Source organism: Cherax quadricarinatus, chromosome 2 (assembly GCF_038502225.1).
Source record: "Cherax quadricarinatus isolate ZL_2023a chromosome 2, ASM3850222v1, whole genome shotgun sequence".
Lineage (NCBI taxonomy): Eukaryota > Metazoa > Arthropoda > Malacostraca > Decapoda > Parastacidae > Cherax > Cherax quadricarinatus.
The window spans coordinates 10,234,832-10,247,909 of record NC_091293.1 but is presented as its reverse complement, the minus strand read 5'-3'; the positions used below and the strand labels follow the sequence as shown (position 1 = coordinate 10,247,909).

The 13,078-nt window shown below is 51.0% G+C and overlaps 1 protein-coding gene across 1 annotated transcript in view; it reads right to left on the bottom strand.

Annotated features, from left to right (window-relative positions):
- Positions 1 to 13,078, bottom strand: part of LOC128684530 (vascular endothelial growth factor receptor 2-like) — a 103,930-nt gene that overhangs the window by 10,665 nt on the left and 80,187 nt on the right. Inside the window, exon 9 of the mRNA XM_070089582.1 lies at positions 12,379 to 12,565. Coding sequence (XP_069945683.1) covers positions 12,379 to 12,565 — 187 coding nt within the window. The remainder of the gene's footprint in view (positions 1 to 12,378; positions 12,566 to 13,078) is intronic.

Sequence of the window (13,078 nt, the reverse complement as noted above, 5' to 3'; positions counted from 1 at the left end):
CCAGGTGCCCATATGCTGCAGCAGTTATCTGGTTGATGTGTGCTTCCGGAGACATGCTCGGTGTTATACTCACCCCAAGATCTTTTTCCTTGAGTGAGGTTTGTAGTCTCTGACCCCCTAGACTGTACTCCGTCTGCGGCCTTCTTTGCCCTTCCCCAATCTTCATGACTTTGCACTTGGTGGGATTGAACTCCAGGAGCCAAATGCTGGACCAGGTCTGCAGCCTGTCCAGATCCCTTTGTAGTTCTGCCTGGTCTTCAATCGAGTGAATTCTTCTCATCAACTTCACGTCATCTGCAAACAGGGACACCTCAGAGTCTATTCCTTCCGTCATGTCGTTCACAAATACCAGAAACAGCACTGGTCCTAGGACTGACCCCTGCGGGACCCCGCTGGTCACAGGTGCCCACTATGACACCTCGCCACGTACCATGACTCGCTGCTGTCTTCCTGACAAGTATTCCCTGATCCATTGTAGTGCCTTCCCTGTTATCCCTGCTTGGTCCTCCAGTTTTTGCACCAATCTCTTGTGTGGAACTGTGTCAAACGCCTTCTTGCAGTCCAAGAAAATGCAATCCACCCACCCCTCTCTCTCTTGTCTTACTGCTGTCACCATGTCATAGAACTCCAGTAGGTTTGTGACACAGGATTTCCCGTCCCTGAAACCATGTTGGCTGCTGTTGATGAGATCGTTCCTTTCTAGGTGTTCCACCACTCTTTTCCTGTGTGTGTGTGTGTGTGCGTGTGCGTGTTTGTGTGTGTGTACTCACCTAGTTGTACTCACCTATTTGAGGTTGCAGGGGTCGAGTCCTAGCTCCTGGCCCCGCCTCTTCACTGGTCGCTACTAGGTCACTCTCCCTGAACCATGAGCTTTATCGTACCTCCGCTTAAAGCTATGTATAGATCCTGCCTCAACTACATCTCTTCCCAAACTATTCCACTTCCTGACTAATCTGTGGAAATACTTCCTAACATCCCTGTCATTCATCTGTGTCTTCAGCTTCCAAATGTGTCCCCTTGTTGCTGTGTCTAGTCTCTGGAACATCCTGTCTTTGTCCATCTTGTCAATTCCTCTCAGTATTTTGTAAGTCGTTATCATGTCCCCCCTATCTCTCCTGTCCTCCAGTGTCGTCAGGTTGATTTCCCTTAACCTCTCCTCGTAGGACATACCTCTTAGCTCTGGGACTAGTCTTGTTGCAAACCTTTGCACTTTCTCTAGTTTCTTTACATGTTTGGCTAGGTGTGGGTTCCAAACTGGTGCCGCATACTCCAATATGGGCCTAACGTACACGATGTACAGGTTCCTGAACGATTCCTTATTAAGATGTCGGAATGCTGTTCTGAGGTTTGATAGGCGCCCATATGCTGCAGCAGTTATTTAGTTGATGTGCACTTCAGGAGATGTGCCTGGTGTTATACTCACCCCAAGATCTTTTTCCTTGAGTGAGGTTTGTAGTCTCTGCCCCCTAGACTGCACTCCGTCTGCGGTCCTCTTTGCCCTTTCCCAATCTTCATGACTTTGCACTTGGTGGGATTGAACTCCAGGAGCCAATTGCTGGACCAGGTCTGCAGCCTGTCCAGATCCCTTTGTAGTTCTGCCTGGTCTTCGATCGAATGAATTCTTCTCATCAACTTCACGTCATCTGCAAACAGGGACACCTAGGAGTTTATTCCTTCCGTCATGTCGTTCACAAATACCAGAAACAACACTGGTCCTAGGACTGACCCCTGCGGGACCCCGCTGGTCACAGGTGCCCACCCTGACACCTCGCCACGTACCATTACTCGTGTGTGTGTGTGTGTGTGTGTGTGTGTGTGTGTGTGTGTGTGTGTGTGTGTGTGTGTGTGTGTGTGTGTGTGTGTGTGTGTGTGTGTGTGTGTGTGTGTGTGTGTGTGTGTGTGTGTGTGTGTGTGTGTATGTGTGTGTGTGTGTGTGTGTGTGTGCGTGAAACTATGTGGGTTTATTAAGTGTCTGAAAAGTAGGTGGGATTGTACTCACCTAGTTGTACTCACCTAGTTGAGGTTGCGGGGGTCGAGTCCGAGCTCCTGGCCCCGCCTCTTCACTGATCGCTACTAGGTCACTCTCCCTGAGCCGTGAGCTTTATCATACCTCTGCTTAAAGCTATGTATGGATCCTGCCTCCACTACATCGCTTCCCAAACTATTCCACTTACTGACTACTCTGTGGCTGAAGAAATACTTCCTAACATCCCTGTGATTCATCTGTGTCTTCAACTTCCAACTGTGTCCCCTTGTTACTGTGTCCAATCTCTGGAACATCCTGTCTATGTCCACCTTGTCAATTCCTCTCAGTATTTTGTATGTCGTTATCATGTCCCCCCTATCTCTCCTGTCCTCCAGTGTCGTCAAGTTGATTTCCCTTAACCTCTCTTCGTAGGACATACCTCTTGTGTGTTGTGATGTATGAGTGTGTATGTGGTTTGCAGTGCTCCCTTACCTGGCTTACCCCACACCCTCCTGTGACCTGACCCACACCCTCCTGTGACCTGACCCACACCCTCCTGTGACCTGACCCACACCCTCCTGTGACCTGACCCACACCCTCCTGTGACCTGACCCACACCCTCCTGTGACCTGACCCACACCCTCCTGTGACCTGACCCACACCCTCCTGTGATCTGACCCACACCCTCCTGTGACCTGACCCACACCCTCCTGTGATCTGACCCACACCCTCCTGTGATCTGACCCTCACCCTCCTGTGACCTGACCCACACCCTCCTGTGACCTGACCCACACCCTCCTGTGACCTGACCCACACCCTCCTGTGACCTGACCCACACCCTCCTGTGACCTGACCCACACCCTCCTGTGACCTGACCCACACCCTCCTGTGACCTGACCCACACCCTCCTGTGACCTGACCCACACCCTCCTGTGACCTGACCCACACCCTCCTGTGACCTGATGCACACCCTCCTGTGACCTGACCCACACCCTCCTGTGACCTGACCCACACCCTCCTGTGACCTGACCCACACCCTCCTGTGACCTGACCCACACCCTCCTGTGACCTGACGCACACCCTCCTGTGACCTGACGCACACCCTCCTGTGACCTGACCCACACCCTCCTGTGACCTGACGCACACCCTCCTGTGACCTGACGCACACCCTCCTGTGACCTGACCCACACCCTCCTGTGACCTGACCCACACCCTCCTGTGACCTGACCCACACCCTCCTGTGACCTGACCCACACCCTCCTGTGACCTGACCCACACCCTCCTGTGACCTGACCCACACCCTCCTGTGACCTGACGCACACCCTCCTGTGACCTGACCCACACCCTCCTGTGACCTGACGCACACCCTCCTGTGACCTGACGCACACCCTCCTGTGACCTGACCCACACCCTCCTGTGACCTGACCCACACCCTCCTGTGACCTGACCCACACCCTCCTGTGACCTGACCCACACCCTCCTGTGACCTGACGCACACCCTCCTGTGACCTGACCCACACCCTGCTGTGACCTGACCTGTGACTGACGCACACCCTGTCCTGATGCACACCCTCCTGTGACCACACACCCTCCTGTGAGCTGACCCACACCTGACCTGACCCACACCCTCCTGTGACCTGACCCACACCCTCCTGTGACCTGACGCACACCCTCCTGTGACCTGACGCACACCCTCCTGTGACCTGACCCACACCCTCCTGTGACCTGACGCACACCCTCCTGTGACCTGACGCACACCCTCCTGTGACCTGACGCACACCCTCCTGTGACCTGACACACACCCTCCTGTGACCTGACCCACACCCTCCTGTGAGCTGACCCACACCCTCCTGTGACCTGACCCACACCCTGCTGTGACCTGACGCACACCCTCCTGTGACCTGACCCACACCCTCCTGTGACCTGACAAACACCCTCCTGTGACCTGACCCACACCCTCCTGTGACCTGACCCACACCCTCCTGTGAGCTGACCCACACCCTCCTGTGACCTGACCCACACCCTCCTGTGACCTGACGCACACCCTCCTGTGACCTGACGCACACCCTCCTGTGACCTGACCCACACCCTCCTGTGACCTGACCCACACCCTCCTGTGACCTGACCCACACCCTCCTGTGACCTGACCCACACCCTCCTGTGACCTGACCCACACCCTCCTGTGACCTGACCCACACCCTCCTGTGACCTGATGCACACCCTCCTGTTACCTGACCCACACCCTCCTGTGACATGACCCACACCCTCCTGTGACCCCACACCCTCCTGTGACCTGACGCACACCCTCCTGTGACCTGACGCACACCCTCCTGTGACCTGACCCACACCCTCCTGTGAGCTGACCCACACCCTCCTGTGACCTGACCCACACCCTCCTGTGACCTGACCCACACCCTCCTGTGACCTGACCCACACCCTCCTGTGACCTGATGCACACCCTCCTGTGACCTGACCCACACCCTCCTGTGACCTGACCCACACCCTCCTGTGACCTGACCCACACCCTCCTGTGACCTGACCCACACCCTCCTGTGACCTGACCCACACCCTCCTGTGACCTGACCCACACCCTCCTGTGACCTGACGCACACCCTCCTGTGACCTGACCCACACCCTCCTGTGACCTGACCCACACCCTCCTGTGACCTGACCCACACCCTCCTGTGACCTGACCCACACCCTCCTGACCACACCCTCCTGTGACCTGACCCACACCCTCCTGTGACCTGACCCACACCCTCCTGTGACCTGACCCACACCCTCCTGTGACCTGACCCACACCCTCCTGTGACCTGACCCACACCCTCCTGTGACCTGACCCACACCCTCCTGTGACCTGACCCACACCCTCCTGTGACCTGACCCACACCCTCCTGTGACCTGACCCACACCCTGCTGACACACCCTCCTGTGACCTGACCCACACCCTCCTGTGACCTGACGCACACCCTCCTGTGACCTGACCCACACCCTCCTGTGACCTGACCCACACCCTCCTGTGACCTGACCCACACCCTCCTGTGACCTGACCCACACCCTCCTGTGACCTGACGCACACCCTCCTGTGACCTGACCCACACCCTCCTGTGACCTGACGCACACCCTCCTGTGACCTGACCCACACCCTCCTGTGACCTGACCCACACCCTCCTGTGACCTGACCCACACCCTCCTGTGACCTGATGCACACCCTCCTGTGACCTGACGCACACCCTCCTGTGACCTGACCCACACCCTCCTGTGACCTGACCCACACCCTCCTGTGACCTGACGCACACCCTCCTGTGACCTGACCCACACCCTCCTGTGACCTGACCCACACCCTCCTGTGACCTGACGCACACCCTCCTGTGACCTGACGCACACCCTCCTGTGACCTGACCCACACCCTCCTGTGACCTGACCCACACCCTCCTGTGACCTGACGCACACCCTCCTGTGACCTGACCCACACCCTCCTGTGACCTGACTCACACCCTCCTGTGACCTGATGCACACCCTCCTGTGACCTGATGCACACCCTCCTGTGACCTGATGCACACCCTCCTGTGACCTGACGCACACCCTCCTGTGACCTGATGCACCACCTCCTGTGACCTGATGCACACCCTCCTGTGACCTGACCCACACCCTCTTGTGACCTGACCCACACCCTCCTGTGACCTGACCCACACCCTCCTGTGACCTGACCCACACCCTCCTCTGTCCTGACGCACACCCTCCTGTGACCTGACCCACACCCTCCTGTGACCTGACGCACACCCTCCTGTGACCTGACGCACACCCTCCTGTGACCTGAGCCACACCCTTCTGTGACCTGACTCACACCCTCCTGTGACCTGACCCACACCCTCCTGTGACCTGACGCACACCCTCCTGTGACCTGACCCACACCCTCCTGTGACCTGACGCACACCCTCCTGTGACCTGATGCACCACCTCCTGTGACCTGATGCACACCCTCCTGTGATCTGACCCACACCCTCCTGTGACCTGACCCGCAACCTCCTGTGACCTGACGCACACCCTCCTGTGACCTGACCCACACCCTCCTGTGACCTGACCCACACCCTCCTGTGACCTGACCCACACCCTCCTGTGACCTGACGCACACCCTCCTGTGACCTGACCCACACCCTCCTGTGACCTGACGCACACCCTCCTGTGACCTGACCCACACCCTCCTGTGACCTGACGCACACCCTCCTGTGACCTGACCCACACCCTCCTGTGACCTGACCCACACCCTCCTGTGACCTGACCCACACCCTCCTGTGACCTGACGCACACCCTCCTGTGACCTGACCCACACCCTCCTGTGACCTGACCCACACCCTCCTGTGACCTGACCCACACCCTCCTGTGACCTGACGCACACCCTCCTGTGACCTGACCCGCACCCTCCTGTGACCTGACGCACACCCTCCTGTGACCTGACCCACACCCTCCTGTGACCTGATGCACACCCTCCTGTGACCTGACCCACACCCTCCTGTGACCTGATGCACACCCTCCTGTGACCTGACCCACACCCTCCTGTGACCTGACCCACACCCTCCTGTGACCTGACGCACACCCTCCTGTGACCTGACGCACACCCTCCTGTGACCTGACCCACAGCCTCCTGTGACCTGACCCACACCCTCCTGTGACCTGACCCACACCCTCCTGTGACCTGACCCACACCCTCCTGTGACCTGACCCACACCCTCCTGTGACCTGACCCACACCCTCCTGTGACCTGACCCACACCCTCCTGTGACCTGACCCACACCTACCTACTATTTTGCATCCTCTATGCCTTTACTTCTACCGAGTCTAATAGACTCCTGTCTCGCTTTGTTCTATAAATTACCAATTGCTATTCATTATTGAATACTTGATAGCCTGTCCTTTATCCTTTATCCTTTATCCTTTATCCTTTATCCTTTATCCTTTATCCTTTATCCTTTATCGTACTAGGAGAGTTGGATCATTCACAGTCAACTTGGCGGTTAATTGGAAACCCAAAGTCTCACCCAACAACTATGCAAACGTGAATACTTGCAATGCAGCCTGTAGCAGCCTGTAGCAGCCTGTAGCAGCCTGTAGCAGCCTGTAGCAGCCTGTAGCAGCCTGTAGCAGCCTGTAGCAGCCTGTAGCAGCCTGTAGCAGCCTGTAGCAGCCTGTAGCAGCCTGTAGATTGTCCAGCTCGATGTGATGTCCTGGTGTATATCCACCTCCGTTTCTTCTCGATATATAATGTCCCCTGTTCACTGTATTTCTTTCAATGATCACACATTTTTTCACTTTATTATCTTTCTTTGGTGACACGTGGCAGGGTCGCCTGGAACACAGCTCCTGGCCCCGCCTCTTCACTGGTCACTACTAGGTCACTCTTCCTGCTCTATGAGCTTTATCATACTTCTTTTTAAAGCTATGTATGGATCCTGCCTCCACTACATCACCAGCGCTGTATAGCCCTTGTGGTTTAGCGCTTCTTTTTTTTATAATAATAATAATAATAATAATAATAATAATAATAATAATAATAATAATAATAATAATAATAATAATAATAATAATCCACTACATCACTTCCCAGACTATTCCACTTTCTGACAATTATGTGTAATAAAGTTGGTAGAATTACCGACAATATGTAAAGTAAAAGGACACAAGTGCAACTAATGTGACATTTATTGTGGCAACGTTTCGCTCTCCAGGAGCTTTATCAAGCCATTACAAACAATACATGGACACAGAGGGTATATAAAGGCTCAGAGTGAGGTGCAACACTAGTGAGGTACCATTTCGATGTTCACTAGTGGTAGTAGTAGTAGTAGTAGTAGTGGTAGTGACAAAAGTAATACAATATGGTAGAGCAATTAATTCGTACATGAGTAAAAGGATATAAAAGCTATTACTTGGGTAACATAAAAATAGATTGGACAAATATAAACTGGAATGAGGCAGCTTGTTTCAGTGTTCACTCTCTGTGCTGTGTGTAGTATAACAGGAGAGACTATGTGATGGCAGGGTTTACTGTTTTCAGGAGGATTCTTGCTAAGACTTCGGAGATGGTGAAGCTGCCGTTGTTTTGTTTAATTATATTCGAAACAGCGATCAGTGCTGATTCGAGGCACTTGTGTCTGCGGAAATTAGTTTCTTTGATCACTAATTGGGCGTCTCTGAATTTCATGAGATGATTGGAGGAATTTCGGTGTTGTACACAGGCGTTGTTCAGGTTATCGTTCCTACATGCGTAAATGTGTTCATTGAGGCGGGTGTCGAGGTTTCTGGCTGTTTCACCTACGTAAATCTTGTCACAGCCTCCACAGGGTATAGTGTAAACTCCTGCATTGACTGGTTCGTGGTGCTTGGATTTTGTCCTGGTTATATCCTTTATTGAAGTGCTAGAAGCGATGGCGACTCTGGTGTTAGCTTGTGAAAGTGCTTTTGAGACGTTCAGTGCAACCTGACTGTTGGGAAGAATTATAACTTTGCTGGGAGTGGTGTTGATGCGTGGAGAATTTATGATCTGAAGAGCTCTTTTCTTGCAGTCTTTGATGAAAAAAGAAGGAAAATGTAACTCTGTGAATGTTTGGTGAATGTATGTACACTCCTCGTCAAGAAACTCAGGACTACAAATTCTGTATGTTCTTAGGAAAAACCCGATGATGATGCCTCTTTTGGTCTTGGTATCTTGACTGGAATAGAAGTGTGTGAGATCATTTTTATTGGTGGGTTTCCGATAAACTTGAAATCTTAGGTTGTTGTCTACTTTGTGAATGAGGACGTCGAGGAAAGGTAGCTTGTCATTGGACTCTTCTTCTAGTGTAAACTGGATCGCCGGTTCAACTGCGTTGAGCCTTGCCTGAAGATCCCGTACATCAAAACGTTTTGGAGTTATTACGAGGACATCGTCCACGTAACGTAACCAAGTGACGCTTGAAGGGATGATGTTGGCGAAGTGTTCGGACTCTAGGTGTTCCATGTATAAGTTGGCTAGGACGGCACTGCCTATTCACGTCAGGAATAGGCAGTGCTCCACACAAACTAGCCGGAGTTCTTGCCAAACATCTTTCCTGCCTTCTGGGGACCATCAGCCCCGCTCATCTTAAACACTCAGGTGACCTTCTCAACCGCATCCGTAACCTCTCCATCCGTAACAAGAAACTAAGCAGTTTGGATGTGACTTCCCTCTTCACAAAAGTACCTACCAAAAAAGCCATCGAGGTTCTACGACGTAAAGTCAATCAGGACCTTAATCTTCCTCTACCTCCCGGAGATTTTGTTGACTTAATTGAACTCTGTGTTAATTTCAACTGTTTTCCTTTCAATAACAAGCTCTACAAACAAACCTACGGCATGGGAATGGGGTCCCCCATCAGTGCCGTCCTAGCCAACTTATACATGGAACACCTAGAGTCCGAACACTTCGCCAACATCATCCCTTCAAGCGTCACTTGGTTACGTTACGTGGACGATGTCCTCGTAATAACTCCAAAACGTTTTGATGTACGGGATCTTCAGGCAAGGCTCAACGCAGTTGAACTGGCGATCCAGTTTACACTAGAAGAAGAGTCCAATGACAAGCTACCTTTCCTCGACGTCCTCATTCACAAAGTAGACAACAACCTAAGATTTCAAGTTTATCGGAAACCCACCAATAAAAATGATCTCACACACTTCTATTCCAGTCAAGATACCAAGACCAAAAGAGGCATCATCATCGGGTTTTTCCTAAGAGCATACCGAATTTGTAGTCCTGAGTTTCTTGACGAGGAGTGTACATACATTCACCAAACATTCACAGAGTTACATTTTCCTTCTTTTTTCATCAAAGACTGCAAGAAAAGAGCTCTTCAGATCATAAATTCTCCACGCATCAACACCACTCCCAGCAAAGTTATAATTCTTCCCAACAGTCAGGTTGCACTGAACGTCTCAAAAGCACTTTCACAAGCTAACACCAGAGTCGCCATCGCTTCTAGCACTTCAATAAAGGATATAACCAGGACAAAATCCAAGCACCACGAACCAGTCAATGCAGGAGTTTACACTATACCCTGTGGAGGCTGTGACAAGATTTACGTAGGTGAAACAGCCAGAAACCTCGACACCCGCCTCAATGAACACATTTACGCATGTAGGAACGATAACCTGAACAACGCCTGTGTACAACACCGAAATTCCTCCAATCATCTCATGAAATTCAGAGACGCCCAATTAGTGATCAAAGAAACTAATTTCCGCAGACGCAAGTGCCTCGAATCAGCACTGATCGCTGTTTCGAATACAATTAAACAAAACAACGGCAGCTTCACCATCTCCGAAGTCTTAGCAAGAATCCTCCTGAAAACAGTAAACCCTGCCATCACATAGTCTCTCCTGTTATACTACACAAAGCACAGAGAGTGAACACTGAAACAAGCTGCCTCATTCCAGTTTATATTTGTCCAATCTATTTTTATGTTACCCAAGTAATAGCTTTTATATCCTTTTACTCATGTACGAATTAATTGCTCTACCATATTGTATTACTTTTGTCACTACCACTACTACTACTACCACTAGTGAACATCGAAATGGTACCTCACTAGTATTACACCTCACTCTGAGCCTTTATATACCCTCTGTGTCCATGTATTGTTTGTAATGGCTTGATAAAGCTCCTGGAGAGCGAAACATTGCCACAATAAATGTCACCTTAGTTGCACTTGTGACAATTATGTGACTGAAGAAATACTTCCTAACATCCCTGTGAGTTATCTGAGTGTGTGTACTCACCTATTTGTGGTTACAGGGGTCGATTCATAGCTCCTGGCCTCGCCTCTTCGCTGATTGCTACTGGGTCCTCTCTCTCCCTGCTCCATGAGCTCTATCATACCTCGCCTTAAAACTATGTATGGTTCCCGCCTCCACTACGTCACTTTCTAGGCTATTCCACGGCCTGACTACTCTATGACTGAAGAAATACTTCCTAACATACCTTTGATTCATCTGAGTCTTCAACTTCCAATTGTGACCTCTTGTTTGTGTCCCCTCCCTGGAACATCCTGTCTTTGTCCACCTTGTCTATTCCGTGCAGTATTTAATATGTCGTTATCATGGCTCCCCTGACCCTCCTGTCCTCCAGTGTCGTCAGGCCGATTTCCCTCAACCTTTCTTCGTAGGACAATCCCCGTAGCTCTGGAACTAGTCTTGTTGCAAACCTTTGCGCTTTCTCTAATTTCTTGACGTGCTTGACCAGGTGTGAGATCCAAACTGGTGCTGCATACTCCAGTATGGGCCTGACGTAAATGGTATACAGAGTCTTAAACGAATCCTTACTGAGGTATCGGAACACTATCCGTAGGTTTGCCAGACGCCCGTATGCTGCAGCAGTTATCTGATTGATGTGCGCCTCAGGAGATATACTCGATGTTATACTCTCCCCCAGATCTTTTTCCTTGAGTGAGGTTTGCAGCCTTTGTCCATCTAGACTATATTGTGTCTGTGGTCTTCTTTGCCCTTCCCCAATCTTCATGACTTTGCATTTGGAAGGGTTAAACTCAAGGAGCCAATTGCTGGACCAGGCTTGTAGCCTGTCCAGGTCTCCAGGTGTGTGTGTGTGTGTGTGTGTGTGTGTGTGTGTGTGTGTGTGTGTGTGTGTGTGTGTGTGTGTGTGTGTGTGTGTGTGTGTGTGTGTGTGTGTGTGTGTGTGTGTGTGTGTGTGTGTGTGTGTGTGTGTGTGTGTGTGTGTGTGTGTGTGTGTGTGTGTGTGTGTGTGTGTGTGTGTGTGTGTGTGTGTGTGTGTGTGTGTGTGTGTGTGTGTGTGTGTGTGTGTGTGTGTGTGTGTGTGTGTGTGTGTTTGTGTGAAATTTGTAACAAACTGACTTAACAGCACAAATGAAATGCTGGGATTTGGCAAAACTAAGATTATCCATCAAATACTGTATCAGTCCACCTCTTTTCCAGTTAAGCTACACAGACTCACAAGCAGTACCGTAACCTAGAAATTCTTTTCTTGTTGGGAAGGTTTGTGCTAGCCACGAACTGCGACTCATTTCCATTTTTCTGAGGAGTACTACCCTCCCCACCTCCAGTAGCCATTCACAGAATTAGTTCTTGCTGCCTCTTCTAAGGTGCTTGTCAGCATGTCGAAAACTCGTAATAAATGAGTGTAATAATTCAAACGAACTGCCGGGAATCGAACCCGTGAGCTGGTGGTCCTAAGATTGTCAGTGCGGCTGTCAGCCAATTAGCTTACAGAGGGTGACAAACAGTTGTTTGAGTAATGAATTATCTTTTTCGGTCTGTGTGTTCACCTGTCTGTCTCTGTCTCCGCCTGTCTCTCTCACCTACTTTCTACCTATGACCCACTAATACACATCTTAGCCCACCTCACAGAAGCAACCTTCACTCACAATGGTGAACCTGTGTGGCTGGCACGTAGGAGACCATGAACCAGGCTTGCAGTGTTCCTGCACGGTTCATGACCAGGCACTCATAAAATCCTGTGTCCTCAGGCGTCGCCTTCTGCACCGTCAGCACTCCTTCATCGGCGTCCAGGACGACGTTGGCGTCCTTTGTTGTGTTCACCTCCACCCCATCCTGTCAAGATGTTGCCTGAGGATCACTTACTCTCAGTGGAGTGTTGGAAGGAAGGATGAATACATGTGAGATAATCACTATGAGGGTGAACAAGGTTAACTCTTCTACCCTCACTATCAGGTGAACAAGGTTAACTCTTCCACCCTCACTATCAGGTGAACAAGGTTAACTCTTCCACCCTCACTATCAGGTGAACAAGGTTAACTCTTCCACCCTCACTATCAGGTGAACAAGGTTAACTCTTCCACCCTCACTATCAGGTGAACAAGGTTAACTCTCCCACCCTCACTATCAGGTGAACAAGGTTAACTCTTCCACCCTCACTATCAGGTGAACAAGGTTAACTCTTCCACCCTCACTATCAGGTGAACAAGGTTAACTCTTCCACCCTTACTATCAGGTGAACAAGGTTAACTCTTCCACCCTCACTATCAGGTGAACAAGGTTAACTCTTCCTCCCTCACTATCAGGTGAACAAGGTTAACTCTTCCACCCTTACTATCAGGTGAACAA